At 43.0% G+C, this 19,867-nt stretch overlaps 1 protein-coding gene across 3 annotated transcripts in view; it reads left to right on the forward strand.

Annotated features, from left to right (window-relative positions):
- The window catches only part of EXOC4 (exocyst complex component 4), a 632,193-nt gene that overhangs the window by 50,022 nt on the left and 562,304 nt on the right, over window positions 1-19,867 (forward strand). For all 3 annotated transcript variants that reach the window (XM_030575818.1, XM_030575739.1, XM_030575663.1), the window contains exons 4-5: window positions 6,587-6,771; window positions 9,410-9,519. In XM_030575818.1, coding sequence (XP_030431678.1) covers window positions 6,587-6,771; window positions 9,410-9,519 — 295 coding nt within the window. The remainder of the gene's footprint in view (window positions 1-6,586; window positions 6,772-9,409; window positions 9,520-19,867) is intronic.

Raw genomic sequence — 19,867 nt, forward strand, 5'->3', positions numbered from 1 at the left:
ATCATTCTTATCTGATGACTTCTTGATTTGCTTAAGAGCCTTTGGTGAGGGATCTTGTCAAAGGCTTTCTGAAAGTCCAAATACGCTATATCCACTGGATCATGCTTGTCCATATGTTTGTTGACCCCTTCTCAAGGAAGTCTAAGATTGGTAAGATCTGATTTCCCTTTACAAAAGCTGTGTTGACTCTTTTTTGCAACAAATCATGTTCATCTGTGTGTCGGATAATTCTGAAAGATAGTCTCTTTGTTCTGTGTTTGTACAGCCCATAGCACAAGCGGTGTCCTGGTTCGTGTCTTGGGCTCCCAGGTGTTACTGCAGTGCAAATAAATATTGATACTTGTTTCAGGATAGCACAATGCCAGCATCACATACACAATACACCTCTGCCTTGATATAACGCTGTCCTCGGGAGCCAGAAACTCTTACCACATTATAGGTGAAACCGTGTGATATCGAACTTGCTTTGATCCACCAGAGTGCGCGGCCCCCCTCCCCGAGCACTGCTTTACCGCTTTATATCTGAATTTGTGTTTTATCGGGTGGCTTTATATCGGGTAGCGTTTTATACTACAGATTATCTGAATAGCATGAGGGATGTGAATTTTATTTGGCTAATGGGAATTTTGATAATTGAAAGAGCAGGAGCCATTCAGCAGCGGGATGGCCTCCTCTGTGGCTGGGGGTGGCTCCTCCTCCTCCTCGCTGTCCCTGTGCTCTTCCGTGATAGCAGGGCTGCAGAGGGCTCCTTGTACTGCCATAGTGCTGCTGACACCCAATCCATGCAGGCATTGAGTGCAGAGCAGAGACCCCCCTGGCCAGGACTCTGATCTGCCAGACCAGGACTGCAGACTTCCCTTGCATCTTGTGCTTGCAGGGATCTAGTGTCATCGGCCCTGTGACAGTACGTGGAAAGCTTTGCAGCTCCGCTTTCTGATCCTACTCACTCATGCCAGTGGCAGCAGAGCTGGAGCAGGCTCCCTGCACTGCTGTAGGCATCGTTCAGCAGTAGGGTGGCCTCCCCCATGGCCAGAGGTTTCTCCTCCACCTCCTTGCAGTCCTGACCAGGGGTCTTTGCTTTATTATCTGAACTTCTGCGTTATATGAATCCCTTCCTCGTTCCCCAGCGTAAGATCCATGGGGGACAAGAAAGAGATTCAGATAATGTAGAGGTTTGCATAGTAGGGTTTCGTATACAAGGGTGTGTATTGCTGATATCTGTTAGCAAAATTGCTCCCCCTAATTTCTAAAATAGGTAGATATTAAAATCCCTAATTTTGAAATATAGGTCACAGATTATTAATGGAGAGGAGGATGCCTTGCAAAATGGTTAGTCTTCTTCTAAATAATGGAACCAGAAGCACCGGCAGCGCTTTGGTCTGGGTTTTTTCTCTTTGCTGTCAACAGAGAGCAGCAGCATTAGGAGTTTTTATATTAAAAAATAGAACTTGAAGATCCAGAAAGTTCAACTGGGTTGGTTTCTGGATAGATGTGTTGGACTCCACTGATTCCTGTGGCAAGATCCACTATGCTCTCTTGCTGGAAGATCGCACCAGTCATCAACCAGTGGAGATGTGTAGTAAGTAGCTTTAAGGACCCCACCACAACAAGAAATTTCTAATTCACGTGGAAAAGAGGAAGAATATATTCAGATCTAGTCATGCTTTTGAGATTAAAGCTCATGAGATTGGCCCTAATCTGTAAGAGATCAAAAGAACTTGCAATACATTTTTATTAGAAAGTGGTTTTGCTTTTATATTAAAAATCATTTTTTAAGACAAAGGCTGAAATATAGAAAGTTGAGCCCCCCCCCTTTCCATTTAACCCCTGTGAGCTAGGTAAGTATTGTAACTATTCTGTGAGTGTATAAAATAAAATAAAAGTAGCGTAAGTGTCATGCCCAAGGTCACTCAATGAGTCAGTGGTACAGCAGAGAATAAAACTCTAGTATCCTCATAGATTCACAGGTTATAATGCCAGAAGGGACCATTGTGATGATCCAATCTGACCTCTTGTATAACATAGGCCATAGGATTTCTCTCTCTTAACTTCTGTTTGAAGTAGAGCATATCTTTTAGGAAAACATCCAGTCTTGATTTAAAAAATGTCCAATGATAGAGTATTCCCCACAACCTTTGGTAACTTGTTCCAATAGGTATTTACTCTCACTGTTTAAAAAAAAATTACACTTTATTTCTAGTCTGGATTTGTCTAGCTTCAACTTTCAGACATGGGATCTTGTTATACCTTTGTCTGCTGGAGTGGAGAGCCCTCGTATCACATATTTGTTCCCCACTCAGGTATGTGTAGGTTGAGCAAGTCATTCCATAACCTTCTCTTTATGAAGCTAAATAGATTGAGACCCTTGAGTCTCTCACTATAAAGACATGTTTTCCAATTCTTTAATTATTCTCGTGGCCCTTCTCTGAATCTCTCCAACGTATCAATGTCCTTCTTGAGTTTATGGGCACCAGAACTGGACACCGTAGTTCAGTAGCAGTTGGACCAATGCCAAATACAGAGGTAGTAGAACCTCTCTACTATTCAACATTCCCTGTTTACACATCCAAGGATTACATCACCACAGGATTGCCCTGGGAGCTCATGTTCAGCTTATCATCCATCAGCCCCGCCCCTTGTCTTTTTCAGAGTTACTGCTTCCCATGATAGTCCCTCATTCTGTAAGTGTGGCCTACATTCTTTGTTCATACATGTATGACTTCACATGTGGCCATATTAAAATGCCTTTATGTGTGCCCAGATCACCAGAATGCCTGGATTGCCTGGTATCGGGGACCTGACCGCTTCATTATTTACCACTCCCCCAATCTTTGTGTTCTCTGCAAATTTTATTAATAATGATTTTGTTTTCTTCCAGGTCATTGGTAAGATGATTACATAGCATAGGGCCAAAAAGCAATACCGGAGGGTCCCCACTAGGAAAAAAAAATCTGCTTGATGATGATACCCCGTTTATATTTTGAGAACTATAAGTTAGCCACTTTTTAATTCGTTTAATACAGGGGTAGGCAACCAATGGCACGCATGCCAAAGATGGCATACGAGCTGATTTTCAGTGGCTCTCACACTGCCCGGGTCCTGGCCACCGGTCCAGGGGGCTCAGCGTTTTAATTTAATTTTAAATGAAGCTTCTTAAACATTTTAAAGACCGTATTTACTTTACATACATCAATATTTAGTTCTATATTATAGACTTATAGAAAGAGACCTTCTAAACATGTTAAAATATATTACTGGCATGTGAAACCTTTAAATTAGAATGAATAAATAAAGACTTGGCACACCACTGCTGAAAGGTTGCCGACCCCTGGTTTAATGTGTTTCTGTATTGATTTTGCATTGGTCTAGTTGCTTACTCACTCCCAGTCCAGTGTTCTCACCATGTTTGATGGGCAAACTAGAATAGAATCCAGCTTGCTCTTCTGTAACTTCATTGGCTTTGAAGTACTAACAGGGGTAAATGCTGCTTTATGTGAGTAAAGAAAGGGGATTTGACTTTGCAGCTGCACAAGGAGAAGATAGGCTTTAGAAGATGCTGTTTTTTTACATAGAGTTTATTCCAGCTCCCAGTGAAGTCAATAGGAATCTTTACATTGGCAACAATGGAGATGAATCAGACCCATGTTTCCTGTTTCTCACCAAAACTGTTCTTTAAATAAAAGCTTTCCCCTTTAGCCTCTTGTGTCTTGGCAATCAACAATAAATAGGGGTTTACTGAAATGTGGCAGTGGCTAGTTAAAAGGCTCAGAGCCTGGATAACATTGCACCTTGGCTGTGTTGTTTACCTCTAGAATTCAATCACTGTGAACGTGGCATTATCAAGGGCATAACTCTCCAGTATGTCTAACTGCAAATATGAAGTGTCACAAACGCCATTTCCAAAAAAAATTGCTGTATTTTTTGCCAAAGAAGAAAAGTAAATGTATATGGAAGTTTTTTTATTAATGTAATAAATGATTGACTATTCTATTTGCTTTCTTAAAGCTTTGCTTGAGAGTTTTATGTTGATTTAATAGTTTAGTTTTGTGCAAGACCATTTTTTGTTTGAAGCACGAAAAGAAAAAAAAAAGAGCCCTGTGATGTGAGTGAGAAGTAGTGTGTCAGCTTTCAAAGTGCCTACCTCCTTTTTCCTCACTGCATCCCACTCCCTTCCCATTTTGCAGTCCTTTTCACAGCTCTGTTTGTTGATTAGGTCCTCCTGAATTTGTTCCTGATCCGGTGAAATGCTGAATGTTTGCTGGGCGGTACCTAATACCCCCAGCTTTCATTGAAGTCCTGGGATGTTAAGGACTCGGCACCTCCAAAGGCTCGAGCTCTTTTGGCAGACACAGTCAATGCACACCATTACCCACCCTCCCTTCTATCAAAATATGTCTACGTCTTGTCCACAATGCCTTTTTTACCTACAAGGCTGCAGGCCCTTCCCTAGCACAGATCAGCAGAAGAGAGAGTCCCATCCAGTCCCTCCTGATCAAGGGATGATGACAGTTGATAAAAGTGGAGGATTCTAGGGTATTTAACAAAGACTTAGCTGATCCTTTCCCTTAAGAATAGAAATTTAGTATTTCATTTTTTAATGAAAAACAGCAGAGTCCTGTGGCACCTTATAGACTAACAAAAGTATTGGAGCATAAGCTTTCGTGGGTGAATACCCACTTCGTCAGACACATTTTTTTGATGTTGCATGCATTGTCATAGTACCTGGGCGCTGTATAGAGTTCAACAGTAATACAGACAAGTTCCACTAAACAGATCAGGCGGAATAGAACATTACAAACTACAGCCATGCACTGATACAGTCTCCTGACCTCAGGCTGCAGAAACCAAGAACTGGAAAACTATCTGGCTAAGGAGATATGCCTTATGCTGTACCCCAAAGGCCATCAGGCCTCTGCTCTCATCCATGAGAGGGAACAAATTTCACAGTTATGGACTTCTTGCGGAAGCAGAGAAGTCCAGTTTCTTCTTATAAATTTCTCTATTAATGTAAAAGACCTTAATGGCTGCAGGCTGCTGCAGGGTAATTCTGGATTTTGGGGTAAATAAAGCAGGACATAGTTGGCCCATGAGCTGTCTGTATCTGTTAATATTTATTAAGGGATCAGACCTTAGCTTGGCTGCCTGCTTACTAAATCTCCTTGCTTTTCATTTTTAATATCTAGCTGACAGGCACACTGTTAATTTAAATTCTATGTTGTAAGCAAATATCTTCACTTATTTTACTAACATCATCTTAGATTATTAGAAGAGAGAGATTTAAAAAATTCAGTCCACTTCCATTTATGCTGTTTTATATTTGCATGTCTTTCAGCACGGATGATGAAAATCTATGGAATAAGTTTCACTTTTGTTGATAGTCACTTTCATGTTTTTAGTGCTGTGGTGTTTAGATTTCAAACATTACAAAGGCTATGGTGTATCTCTGAATTCAAAACAACTGCAGAAACGTTTCTGGTGGTCACAGATTTTATAAAAGCTTGGCTTTACAAAACGTAAATGCTGGGCAAAATGTAAATTGACAGTGTCCCTTTAATCTACTAGTCTGTCATTCTGAGAGATTTGTGGTCAAATTCATTTTTAGGGCACAACTGAAAATTAGCTAGGAATCTCGTTCTAGTGCACAGGAGATGTTAGTTGGACACTCTTGAAATGCATTGGAAGAGTTTTTTGTGGAAGAGGCTTGCCTACCTACATCATGCCAGCTTAGGCCACTGCCTGTCACTGTATTAAAGTCTCCAAATTAGGGAAAACATTTTTTCATGCTGAAATTGTATATTAATTAAACCAAAAAGATTAATCTCTTAGAACATCTTGATAGCTCAGAGTACTTTCCCTAGTTCTTACCTGATACTGCCTGTGATTCCCTTGTAAATCAGACTTGATTTGTTTAACAGTTAGAATAGGAGACTGAGAGATTCAGACTTCTGGGTTCCATTTTCTGCTGTGCTATTGAGTCATTACCTTGTGTAAGTGAACTAAAATCTTCATGTCTGTTTCCTCGATCTGTAAAATGGGAATGGTGTGACTACTCTGAAGTTTTGGAAGGTTTGACTGTGTAATGGATGTGAGACTGTCAGTTTTGCTGGAGTTACTATTGGGAGAGGAGGAAGCAGACTTACGACCAACTTTTCCAGCACAGAACTTTCAGACCTTACTACTTGCTAAATGTATTTCAAGAAGCACTGTGCTCTGGTTTTGTTTAACAATGTTCAGAATAGATTCTCTTTCACACGAACATCTGATGAGAAGTTTGAAGGTGCTAGTGACAGTGATTTTGTTTGTATCTGTCAGTTTTACAAGTCAACTCTTTTTAAGAGCAAAATTAAAAATATATTTCTCTTATTTTGAATTTGTGTCTGCTTTAAACAACTCTCTGGGTATCACTCACTGTGGTGCTGGTAGGTACCAGAAAGAACAGAGATCGTTTCTCTTTGACCAAAGGAGAAATGGATGTTGAGGATATTGAGGAAGATTTAGGATTAGGAGAATGGAGTTCTCATTTAGTAGCTAATAAAATTTAGTAACTTGGTGATAAATTGTCATATTTATTTAATTTTCTTTCCAGGTATCAGCAGTGGACTCTTTAGAGGGTCCTCTTCTTCAGGTGGAGGGACTGAGTGATCTGAGGCTAGAGCTTCACAGTAAGAAGATGAACATGCACTTAGTCCTAATAGATGAATTGCACCGTCATCTGTACATCAAATCTACTAATCGTGTGGGACAACGGAACAAGGAGAAAGGGAAAATAAGGTTGGTTTCAGGTAGTGTTAACTCAGGACTTGGGGGTGGGTGGAGGAACCACTTTCTCCCTTGGTGAGTAGAAGACTTTCCAGAGAGAGTGCTGTCATCTTCTGCAGAATCTACCCTTTCATTGGTGGGGGTGGGAGGGGTGGGGATGGGGGATATTTCTAGCTCCAGTGGTTGAGAATAAAACATTCTGATGATAATCCCTTCTGACTTTAAAGTCTGAGTCTCTGCTGCCTTCTTGAGCCTGCAGATAGACATTCCCAAGCTGCAGCCCAGTGAGGACAGGTCAGAGTGTTGTCAGTTTTTACTGCTGCTATTTGTAACCCTGTGGGTAGCAATGACATTGGCAACAGGGTAGTTTCGCTCTGCGACATGTTTAGGAATGCTGTCAGTAGCAACAGAGGCAGGCAGCTAGAGTCGATCAGTAAGGAGGAGAACACAAAAATAGAGGTTGTGGAGGTGTAGATGAGTAGATGTTCCCCATCCCTATGCAGTGTTCAGGAGGCTCTGGTGCCGGGGTAAGAGGAAGAACAGCGAGAGAGCATGCTTTCCTCCTCTCTTCCAGCAGCCTGGGGGGGGGGGGCGGGAAATAGAAAGCTTCAAACTAATCATACAGCTTCTAGCCAGAGATCATGAAATTTGAGGTTCTTAGCAGAGTCAATGGACAGCAACTTGAGTGAGGCAGGTGGTAGCTTCTCACCTAGGTGTTGCTTCTGATCATTGGGACACCTCATTAGCTTTAGCCCTCTGGCTGTTGTTTGTCTGATCAGTATTTCTATTTCAATCCCTGCGTATGAGGAGGGTGGGTGGGAAGAGATGGATGGGACAAGCTAGAAAAGGGAAGTAAAGTATTGAGGAGTTGGTGGGGGAGAAGTGAGAAAATGAGAAAATAGAGCGTAGGGAAGCTAATAGGGAGAGAAGAGGGAATACAATGAAAACAACAGAGAGAAAAGATGCATTGTGATTGATTTTTGGGAAGAAAAAATAATAGTGTAGTGAAGCCAGGAAGGGTAAGAAGGGTTACTCAAAATAAATGGGGCGCAGTCAGTTACAGTAAACAAATGATTAAATAGAAAGTTGATTGAAGTTCAGATTTCTAAGCAGGAGGCTTGTTAATGAGTCATCAGTTTCTTGCTCATTCACCCCCTTAATTAAAAACAAACACAACGTGTGCTGCCCCCACATATACACTTGGTGATTAACGACAATCCTGTGTTCCTGCTGCAGGGACACTTATCTCTTTCCTGCTCGCCTTTCTTACATTGAACAAGCACCTTCCTGTCGTACCTCATCCCTGTTTGTACCGTAAGCTGTTTGGGGCAGGGGCGGTCTGTCATCTGATGATAGAACAGCGCCTAGCAAAGTCAGGCCCAATCCTGATTGAGGGCTCAGAATACTTCTGCAATATAAATAATTGAATGTTGTTGTTAATTTCACTACGCTGATGTGCAGGGCTTTGGAACTGCGCTCCTGCTTCACTCCAGCTCCAGGCAAAAACCTGCAGCTCCACTGCTCCAGAGCTGCTCTGTGCTCCAGCGCAGGGCTCCGCTCCAACGCCCTGCTGACTTGCACAACTTTTTAATTCCTTCGAATTGTGCAGGATATGGATTTTTGAGGAGGTTTTCATACAGGCAGGTAGGGCTTGCGTTAGTGCCTTGAGTAAGTGTTTTGGTCCCTAAGACAGTGTAGCAACCTCATTATAGGAGCATTCTTTGCTTTTCTTAAAGTGATTTTGTGCTCATGTTTCCCCTTCCTCCTTCAGCCTCTTGCCTTTCCTTATGTGGCTGGGCAGCTTGACACACTCCTGACAAATAAATGTTAATTTGTTGCAGAAAGTAATAAAGTACCTTTCTTTCCAAGTGATAGGTCTCATGGAAGACGTGAATGTGCATGTATGTGTGTGTGCTGATCTGCAATTTGGGAGAGGGGGTAGGATGTTGTGGAGTGGGCTGGGAGGAGATTTCCATGCTGCTTAGAAGAAGGCATGGGAGTGGACTTGATCCCTTCTCGTAACAGAGCTGGTTGTCTCATTAGATGGTTACACTCCCAGATCATAATCAACTGTTTAATGCCTATTGACCATAATTTTGGCATGAATTCATTCTGTCAGTGCTGGAAGAAGATCCTTTACAATAACCAAGAAACCCTCTTGGTAAAACAATACATCAAACGTCTTGAGGTCTCTGAAGAATGCACTTGAGGGCAGAGGGAATTTATTCAAGCAAAATCCAATTTGTTTAGGTCCTGATAGTGCAGCTAGAGCCACACAGGCAGGTACGGATACATATTAAATCAGTGAACCTTAGCGGACAGGGCGCCATCTTTGTGGATCTAGTTGTGGGATTGGGGCCCTGGTTTCCTCCTATGCTTGTCTTTTAAAATGGGCTTGCAATAGTAGTGTCTCTTCTGTTTCATTGTTTCCTTGCACTCTCCCTTTCTGTTTGTATCCAGCTGTTGTCTCTTGTTTTATACTTAGATGTAAGCTTCTCAGGGCTGGGATTGTCCGTGTTAATGTTTTTGTAGTGCCTAGCACAATACGATCATGGTCTATGATTGGGGGTCCCTCGGTGCTACAATAATAAATAACAATAGTATGTTAATGTATTTGAAGCTGTTGGTTTGCTTTTTTCCCCCTGCCCAGTTCACTTGGGAAAGATGCCTCTCCTGTACCTCTTATTGACGTGTCCAACTTGCCTACACATTGGAAGTTCCTTGACGCCTCCCAGTTCAGCACTCCCGGGAGCTCTAGTGGTGAGTATGAATACCTGCATGTTTCATTTATAGCTCTCTAAGTGCATTTGTAAAGGCTGGTAAATATCATTATCCCCATGTGTGATGGGGTGCTTATCCCACACAGGCATAAAAGGGGTTAACCTGGCTGTGCCCCAAAAGGAGCAATGGAGGTAAGTCCTGTGAGCAGCGCAGAGAGGCTGCAGGAAGCATAGCCAATCAGGGAGGAGTTGCAAGGAGCAACCAATCAGGGCCCGGTAGGCCCAGATAAAAGGGAGCTGCAGGGCAGGGTAGGTCCATTGCTGCTGGGAGCCTAGGGAATATGAACTGCATCCCTGGAGGGCTGAGAGAACTGTAAGCACCTTGGACAGAGCTGTGGCTGGCTCCTAGGATCTGAGCAACTCTAAGTGCCCTGAGGTGAGGGCGAAGAAGGTGCTGGGACTATGGGGAAGTGGCCCAGGGTAGGAGCAGCAGGAAGCTGCTATTTACAGGTTGCTGGGTTGGGGCCCAGAGTAGTGGGTAGGCCTGGGTCTCCCCCACTAGGGAGGTGGCTAAACTGTTGGCTAAGTACACTTGTCCCCTCTCAAAAGGGGGAAACGCAGATGAGTCACAAGGAGGACGCTGCGGTTCTGGGAGCTGAGAGAGGAGTTGTGAAATGGAGCAGAGACAGAGTGATGGTGGGCAAACAGCAAATGTGGGTATCAACCTCAAGCGAATCCCCAGTACAACCAGGAGGAGGTGCCAGTTTGACAATTAGGGCTGGACCCCGTGACACCGTTTCACAGATGAGGGACACTGAAGCACAGAGATGTCAAGTGACTTACCCAAGGTCATAGAGAGAGTTGGTGGCAGAACCAGGAATAGAGTGCAGTTTGCTAACTCCCATTCAGATATCAAGTACTAACATGGTTTAGCAGGTTTCTTCCTGACCAGTCATCTATTTACCTATTTTTTTTCGTTCTCTGCTCAAATTAATTATATTTCATTCTATTTGCTGCTCCTGGTGTGTGTTTGTCTTTCTGATATACATTCCTCTGGCCAGGAGGGAGACTTCTAGCTAATTCCCTTTGAATCCAGACATCTCCTTACCTTATTTAATAGAGGATGGCAGGTACACAGGAGAGAGCAAATTTATTTTTCTGGGTTAGAGCCAAAAAACCAGAACTCTTCTTTTTAAAGCCCTTGTGGAAACTGTTATCTGTAGAGAAACCTCTGCCTATATGCATCATAGCTTTTCAGCATTTTTTTTTATCGTTGCTAGGGAAATTTTCATAATAAAATCACTTCCTTAGCACTGAAAGTACTGCTGAAGGGTGAATTAAGCTTCACAACAGTTCAGTGAGTTGACGAGGCAGGGTTGTCCTTATTTTACAGAGGAGTATGCTGAGGCTTAGAAAGAGGTGAAGTCCACACCTCTCAATGTGCTGCCCTGCTAAGTGAGTGATGCAGTGTGGAACATGTTTTCTTTCCGGTGCATAAAACCGTTTTACTTTTCACAAACTACAAAGGGAATTAAAAGTAAATAACCAGGTTAAGGAAAAAAAAGTTTTCCTCCATTTTTCTTTTTTGTCAAAGTTTGTTCTTCTCTCATTGCCATTAATTTTTTTCCCTTTGATTCCTTTTTTCTTGTTTCTTAAGTCTCCTTTATTTTCTGTTCCTCTTTCTCCTCACATTTGTCTCATGGCCCCTTTGTTTAACCTGATGGGCTTTCATTCCTCCTACATAGCACGCTTCTTCCGGGCTGGTTGTTTGCTATAGAGACCAGCTCTTCATAGAGAGAATGAGTGTGTCTGTATTGCTACTTAAGAGGGGATGTGGGAAGAGCATTCATTAGTGGCATCTGAGCACCAGCTGATGGAATTTTCTCCCCCACGATCTCTTGCTGAGCTCTCTCCACAGAATCTATGACTTAGGGGCTTCAATGCTGGAATATAGGAGCCACCCAAAAATAATGGAAAATTGGGTCATTCCTGAATTTTCTACCATTGTTGAAAAGACTGATTCAGTGACTTGCCCAAGGTCACATGGCAAGTAAGTGGAAGACATGGGAAAAAGTCTCCTTATGTGAACACTTGTCTGTACTCTCCAGTCCTATTTGTGTAGTTCATCTGCTTCTGCTGCTTATTGTCCACCTGAAATCCCAATCTTCTGTCTGTGCAATATAAACAACTGTAGTTGTTGTGGAGCTGATTGTGATGTCCCAGAGTATTCTGACTTCAATGGAGTATTAGCAGGAGGAGAAGACGGACCTTTTTAATAAACACAAAAACCATCTCTGTGTGAATATGCTTGGCAAGAATAAGGTCAAGCAAGGAAAATATCAGGTATATCAGCAAAACAGCTTCTGAATAATACTAAGCCCTTCTAATTCATTTCACCTTCAAAGCATTGCATAAACTAAGTAATGCCCATCATATCTTGTGCAGTAGGTAAGCACTCATTACTGTACAAGATTGGCCAGCAGATCGTGCCCAATCCTATCAAATACAGACGACCCATTGAAAAATGAAGGGGGCTAAGTGGGCAGCAGCTGAGGGTGAGTCTCTTACAGAGCCTCTCTGAGGGTATGTGGCAGCAGCAGTCTCTCTCTCGCTGCCAGAGGTGGAGCTGACTAGACTGAGTGGCACTCACCAAAGCTCGCAAGGAAAGATTAAGGTTTAAGTAAGAGGAAATACGAATGTAGGCTTTTATTGTTTTAACCCTTGTGTCTGAATGCTGTGTATCTTTGGGTGCATAAATAACGTTTTTTGAGTCACTGCCATTTGAATCACTTTAATCAATTGCTAGTCACAGGCTCCAGGAGGAAAATGGCTTACAGGTGTTGAACACAATTGGGCCTGCCATATTATTAAGTTTGATAAACGGGGGATGCAGCCAAGAAATCCAGTCCAGGAGTGGTTGAACTGCAGGATTCCACCCAGAGAGTGATGAGACGTTCGGGAAATCAAGAGGGGGACACAGTGGTCTAAATTACAGCTTGCACTGTGACCATGACAGATACCAACACCTTTTTTTATATAAATATATATACTTTTATTTATGTACAGTAAAATAAAGTAGCATTATTTCATATATCACCTCCAGGTAAAAGAGTTAAACTCAGGATTTGCTTATCTAGACCATTCAGGCATTTTTCCTTACACAAATCTTGAAAATGTTTTCAACTGAAAAGATTATTCCTATTATTAGTTTTTTGTGTGTGTGCTGTAGCCCCCATAATGTGCTGGGTGCTGTTCACACATACACTAAGACAAGCCAATATGTCAATAAGGAATTTGATAACCTGATCCTCTGTATCAATCAGTGTAGCTCCATTAACTTTAATGAAGCTATGCTGATTATCACCAGTTGAAGATCTAGCCATCAAACTCCTTGTTTTCTTGATTTTGTTTATAGTTGCTGTTCATGCCAAAAAGTTCAGGAGATCCTTGTGACAGAGGTGGCAATTTCCTGCAATATCCTTGAAAAACCTCATTGAATTTAGTTTAAGTATCTTTGGACTCCATTGTATTAATTGCAGAGCATATGTATTATTGTGGGCCTGGATGATCAAAGGACTGTACTGAGCAATGCAGCAGAGAATGGTCCTTTGAGACAATAAATGTGAAATGGACCCGCCAGCCTCCCTCTCCCTGATTTATGCAAAAACACACCTTTTTGAAGCTATGCCCTGTGGAAGGGACCATTGTCTACTGATTACCTGTTCCTGAAATTTGAAGATCAAAAGTCCAGGCTGTATAAAGGAAAGACTAACCCATGCATCTGGTTGGTTGTTCTGAGCTAAAGCTGTTATGAGTTTGTAACCGCACTGGTGCATTTTAAGGACTGATTCCTACTAGAACTCCTGCTGGAGTAGTGGAGGGATGATCTCTGGTAAGTTTATTAGCATATGTGTTCTTTTATTGTTTTTAATATAGACTCATACACTCTAGGACTGGAAGGGACCTCGAGAGGTCATCGAGTCCAGTCCCCTGCCCTCATGGCAGGACCAAATACTGTCCAGACCATCCCTAATAGGCATTTATCTAACCTACTCTTAAATATCTCCAGAGATGGAGATTCCACAACTTCCCTAGGCAATTTATTCCAGTGTTTAACTACCCTGACAGTTAGGAACTTTTTCCTAATGTCCAACCTAAATCTCCCTTGCTGCAGTTTAAGCCCATTGCTTCTTGTTCTATCATTGGAGGCTAAGGTGAACAAGTTTTCTCCCTCCTCCTGATGACACCCTTTTAGATACCTGAAAACTGCTATCATGTCCCCTCTCAGTCTTCTCTTTTCCAAACTAAACAAACCCAATTCCTTCAGCCTTCCTTCATAGGTCATGTTCTCAAGACCTTTAATCATTCTTGTTGCTCTTCTCTGGACCCTCTCCAATTTCTCCACATCTTTCTTGAAATGCGGTGCCCAGAACTGGACACAATGCTCCAGTTGAGGCCTAACCAGCGCAGAGTAAAGCGGAAGAATGACTTCTCGTGTCTTGTTTACAACACACCTGTTAATGCATCCCAGAATCACGTTTGCTTTTTTTGCAACAGTATCACACTGTTGACTCATATTAAGCTTGTAGTCTACTATGACCCCTAGATCTCTTTCTGCCATACTCCTTCCTAGACAGTCTCTTCCCATTCTGTATGTGTGAAACTGATTGATTGTTCCTTCCTAGATGGAGTACTTTGCATTTATCTTTATTGAACTTCATCCTGTTTACCTCAGATCATTTCTCCAATTTGTCCAGATCATTTTGAATTTTGACCCTGTCCTCCAAAGCAGTTGCAATCCCTCCCAGTTTGGTATCATCCGCAAACTTAATAAGCATACTTTCTATGCCAACATCTAAATCGTTGATGAAGATATTGAACAGAACCGGTCCCAAAACAGACCCCTGCGGAACCCCACTTGTTATACCTTTTCCAGCAGGATTGGGAGCCATTAACAACTACTCTCTGAGTACGGTTATCCAGCCAGTTATGCACCCACCTTATAGTAGCCCCATCTAAATTGTACTTTCCTAGTTTATCTATAAGAATATCATGCGAGACTGTATCAAATGCCTTACTAAAGTCTAGGTATATCACATCCACCGCTTCTCCCTTGTCCACAAGGCTCGTTATCCTATCAAAGAACGCTATCAGATTAGTTTGACACGATTTGTTCTTTACAAATCCATGCTGGCTATTCCCTGTCACCTTACCACCTTCCAAGTGTTTGCAGATGATTTCTTTGATTACCTGCTTCATTATCTTCCCTGGCACAGAAGTTAAACTAACTGCTCTGTAGTTTCCTGGGTTGTTTTTATTTCCTTTTTTATAGATGGGCACTGTATTTGCCCCCTTCCAGTCTTCTGGAATCTCCCCCGTCTCCCATGATTTCCCAAAGATAATAGCTAGAGGCTTAGATACCTCTTCCATTAACTCCTTGAGTATTCTAGGATGCATTTCATCAGGCCCTGGTGACTTGCAGGCATCTAACTTTTCTAAGTGATTTTTTACTTGCTCTTTTCTTATTTTCTCTTCTAAACCTACCCTCTTCCTGTAAGGATTCACTATACTAGACATTCCTTCAGACTTCTCAGTGAAGACTGAAACAAAGAAGTCATTAAGCATCTCTGCCATTTCCAAGTCTCCTGTTACTGTTTCCCCCTCCTCATTGAGCAGTGGGCCTACCCTGTCCTTAGTCTTCCTCTTGCTTCTAATGTACTGATAAAAAGTCTTCTTGTTTCCCTTTATTCCCATAGCTAGTTTGAGTTCATTTTGTGCCTTTGCTTTTCTAATCTTGCCTCTGCATTCCTGTATTATTTGCCTATATTCATCCTTCGTGATCTGACCTAGTTTCCATTTTTTATATGACGTCTTTTTATTTTGTAGGTCACGCAAGATCTCAAGGGTAAGCCAAGGTGGTCTTTTGCCACATTTTCTATCTTTCCTAACCATCGGAATAACTTGCTTTTGGGCCCTTAATAGTGTCCCTTTGAAAAACTGCCAACTTTCCTCAGTTGTTTTTCCCCTCAGTCTTAATTCCCATGGGACTTTACCTATCAGCTCTCTGAGCTTACCAAAATCCGCCTTCCTGAAATCCATTGTCTCTATTCTGCTGTACTCCCTTCTACCCTTCCTTAGAATTGCAAATTCTATGATTTCATGATCACTTTCACCCAAGCTTCCTTCTACTTTCAAATTCTCAACAAGTTCCTCCCTATTTGTTAAAATCAAGTCTAGAACAGCTTCCCCCCAGTAGCTTTTTCAACTTTCTGAAATAAAAAGTTATCTGCAATGCAGTCCAGGAACTTATTGGATAGTCTGTGCCCCGCGGTGTTATTTTCCCAACATATATCTGGATAGTTGAAGTCCCCCATCACCACCAAATCTTGGGCTTTGGATGATTTTGTTAGTTGTTTGAAAAAAGCCTCATCCACCTCTTCCACCTGATTAGGTGGCCTGTAGTAGACTCCCAGCACGACATCACCTGTGTTTTTTACCCCATTTAGCCTAACCCAGAGATTCTCCGCACTTTCGTTTCCTATGTCCATCTCCACCTCAGTCCAAGTGTGTACATTTTTAATATATAAGGCAACACCTACTCCCTTTTCCCCCTGTCTATCCTTCCTGAGCAAACTATACCCATCCACACCAACATTCCAGTCGTGTGTATTATCCCACCAAGTTTCAGTAATGCCAATAATGTCATAGTTGTATTTATTTATTAGCACTTCCAGTTCTTCCTGCTTATTACCCATACTTCTTGCATTTGTATATAGGCATCTAAGATACTGGTTTGATCTTGCCTCCCAGCTTTGCCCTGACCCTCCTTCCTCTCTGCCATTATAGCCCGTGCTCCCTCCTGTTTCCAACCCATCTCCCAGGTCTTGTTCCCCACTTACCTGTGGGCTTTGCTCACCTGTCCCCGTCGAACCTAGTTTAAAGCCCTCCTTACTAGGTTAGCCGGTCTGTGCGCAAATAAGGCCTTTCCCATCTTTGAAAGGTGAATGCCATCTGTTCCTAGCAGTCGTTCCTCGAATAGCATCCCGTGGTCGAGGAAGCCAAAGCCCTCCTGGTGACACCATCTTCGCAGCCAGGCATTCACCTCCACGATGCATCTGTTTCTGCCCGGACCCCTACCTTCAACAGGAAGAATCGAAGAGAATACCACCTGCGCTCCAAACTCCTTAACCCGTACTCCCAGAGCCCTGTAGTCACTCTTGATCTGCTCAGCGTCACACCTCGCAGTATCATTTGTGCCCACATGGATGAGTAGCATGGGGTAGTAGTCAGAAGGCCGGATAATCCTCGACAATGCCTCTGTAACATCTCGGATACGGGCCCCTGGCAGGCAGCATACCTCCCGGGATGAACGGTCAGGGTGACAGATGGGTGTCTCCGTCCCCCTCAGCAGAGAGTCTCCAACCACCACTACCCTACGTTTCTTATCAGTGGTGGCAGCAGACCTCCCAGCCTTAGGGGTACGAGGCTTCACCTCCTTAACTGTTGGGGGTGATTCCTTCTCTCCTGTATCAAGAAGAGCATAACGGTTATCTTTTACCACAGCAGGAGGGTTCGCAGCAGCGGTGGAGCACTGCCTGCTGCTAGAAGTAACCAGCTGGCTGTGTCCACCCTGAGCCTCTTCCTCCACTGGTGTGTCAGATACACCTTGAGGCATCTCCTCCTCCACTGGTGTGTCAGACACACCCTGCGGCATCTCCTCCTCCACTGGTGTGTCGGTAGTCCTGTGAACTGGGACAGCTACGTCAGCTGTCTCCACATGGATACTGTCCAGGAATTGCTCATGGATATGGATGTTCCTCAACCTAGCCACCTCCTCCTGTCGCTCTCCCACCTGCTGCCTGAGAGATTCCACCAGTAGGCACCTTTCACATTGGGTGCCACCCCCAGCCTGGATATCAGTAAGTGGAAATTGCAAATTACAGTCTTTGCAAGCCCACACCAGAATCTGGGTAAAAGCATCCTTGCTTTGGTGCTCTGTCTGGCTACAGGCGCAGGTGGAGGAGACAGAAGCAGTGCTGGCACAGGTGTTGCGGGTCCTCCTCACCATTGTAAGCCTCCCGCTGTCAAACTCTCTCAAATTCCCGTCTACAGCTCCCTGTCCGCTCTGCTCTGCTGTAAACAGAAAGGTTTTGGATGTGGCTCAGTTTATAGGTTCAGGGGAGCAATGGGTCACAGATGAGACCGACAAAGGACCCCCCCCCACTCCCCTTCCAAACTCCCTTGCAAAACTCCCTGTTAGCAGCTCCTGTTCGCTAACCTCCCTGGTCGCTTGTGCGCAGCTTTATAAAGCCCTGGCCTGAGTGAATGCCCCGCCCACTGGTTAAGGCTCAGCCAATTACCAGAGGCTTCTAGCTTTCAACCTTCCTAGTAGCTCCACCTCCAACTGCCAGCTACAGCACACGGTCCTTCAAACAAACAAACCAAACAGACTGACAAACACAAGCTCAGCACACAGCAAGTAACCCCCAAACACAAACACAAACACTGCAGACAGTCACTTACCCCACAGATGCATATTAGTGTGCTCCTCCTTCACCTGGAGAACTCCCTTGCAAAACTCCCTGTTAGCAGCTCCTGGTCGCTAACAAATATGTTTCTTAGTAATGCTTTCACCTAAGGAATAAATGTGCTTTCTTACCACGGTTTGGTACCTTGTATCTGTGGATAATAACACTGCTTATAGCCTCCTTCGTGAGAGAGCAAACCACAGACACTGGCCTGTTTTAGGTAGGGTGACTTGCTGGGGATAATACAGTGTAGGTTGGGAACTGTGTAACCTGGAAAAGCCCTGATCGGGAGTGGGAGAGATGATGTCTGGGAGCCAGAAAAATGGGTGCCCTTGCTGGACCATGAAGGAGACAGTTGTCCTGGACTATGACAGTAATCTTTGCTGGTCTCTTCTCTTCTATTGCCCAATTCCACAGGGTGCTGAGTGAGCACATCCCTCTGACTTTACAAGGCAGTGTGCTTTGGAGCAGCTCTTCTATAAGGGTAATTGGGCATATCCAATCCACATGAAATATACATACAAGTCTGGTTAGGACAAAATAACTGTGTTTTTCAGAGAATTTTGTTTAAAGGTATCTCCAGTGAGTGGCCTTTTAGAGTAAGCAGAGATCATGGAGCTATCAGAGAATCTAAAACCCTAGTGTACATGGTAGAAACTATTTTTGCCTTCAGCTATTTAAGTTCTTTTGCCTTTTATTGATGAAACAGAAAGCGGCCATACATATTAATGCACATAATTATAAAACATTGTGTCACTTGAGCTGTGGCAGGATTCTGTATCCCTTTCTCCATTTGCCACTCAAGAGGTTGGGCTGTGGAATCTTTACAGGAAAATTAAAGCTGCTCCTACTTCACTTAAATAAAATCTGCAGTAATTTTTATCTGAGCATTGTAGACATTTCACTGCAGCAGTAACTATGTAGTCATCTTCTTGCCTGTTTAGAGAAATAAATTTACGTAGAAATTGAATTTCTCTGCCAGTGCTCAGTATTTTGTAGTGTATTTATAGGGGCTCCTCAGCTGCCTCTCTCTTTCTGGAACTATGAAGTGTGCTCACGCACTGTCGGAGCAATTCCTAGTGCTGCATTGCTCAAACACTTCGTGAGGGCACTTTATAGAATTCCAGTAAGAAACAAGCTGGAAGCCTTTATGTATTTCTGCTGTACTGTGGAATGATATTATCTGATTAGTGATATGTAAATCTTGTGGCAAATGGGGAGAATAATACAATCAAATGACACTCTCACCCCAAACGTAAGAATAAATAAATTCCTCAATAGGAATAATACAGTAATTTCTAAAATTGTCAGTCACTGGCTGTATACCTTGATTGAGCAAGGTACTTTAAGGACGAGTAGTCCTGTTGTGCTTAATAGTGGTACTTGTGTGCTTAAAGTTAGGCATGTGTTTAAAATATCTTGCTGAATAAGGACCTTAAAAATGCAGTTTTGCCTTGAAAAGTGACTAAAAATGTCTTAGGGGGGTTTCCTGTTTATTGGCTATGAATTACTTCTAGTTTAAAGTTGCTCAGTTAAGTTAAATGGTGTGTGTTTTACTTGCCAGCATTGCAGTCTCACCAGGAGATCTATGTCAGGCATGATTCTTTCCTAATGCATCATCATCGGTGCTAAAGATCCTACAGACAAAATCAGGGGTAGGCAACCTATGGTACGTATGCCAAAGGTGGCACACGAGCTGACTTTCAGAGGCACTCACACTGTCCGGGTCCTGGCCACCAGTCTGCGGGGCGGCTCTGCATTTTAATTTAATTTTAAATGAAGCTTCTTAAACATTTTAAAAACCTTATTTACTTTACATACAACAATAGTTTAGTTATATATTGTAGACTTACACAAAAA

This window comes from Gopherus evgoodei, chromosome 1 (genome assembly GCF_007399415.2).
Source record: "Gopherus evgoodei ecotype Sinaloan lineage chromosome 1, rGopEvg1_v1.p, whole genome shotgun sequence".
Taxonomy (NCBI): Eukaryota; Metazoa; Chordata; order Testudines; family Testudinidae; genus Gopherus; species Gopherus evgoodei.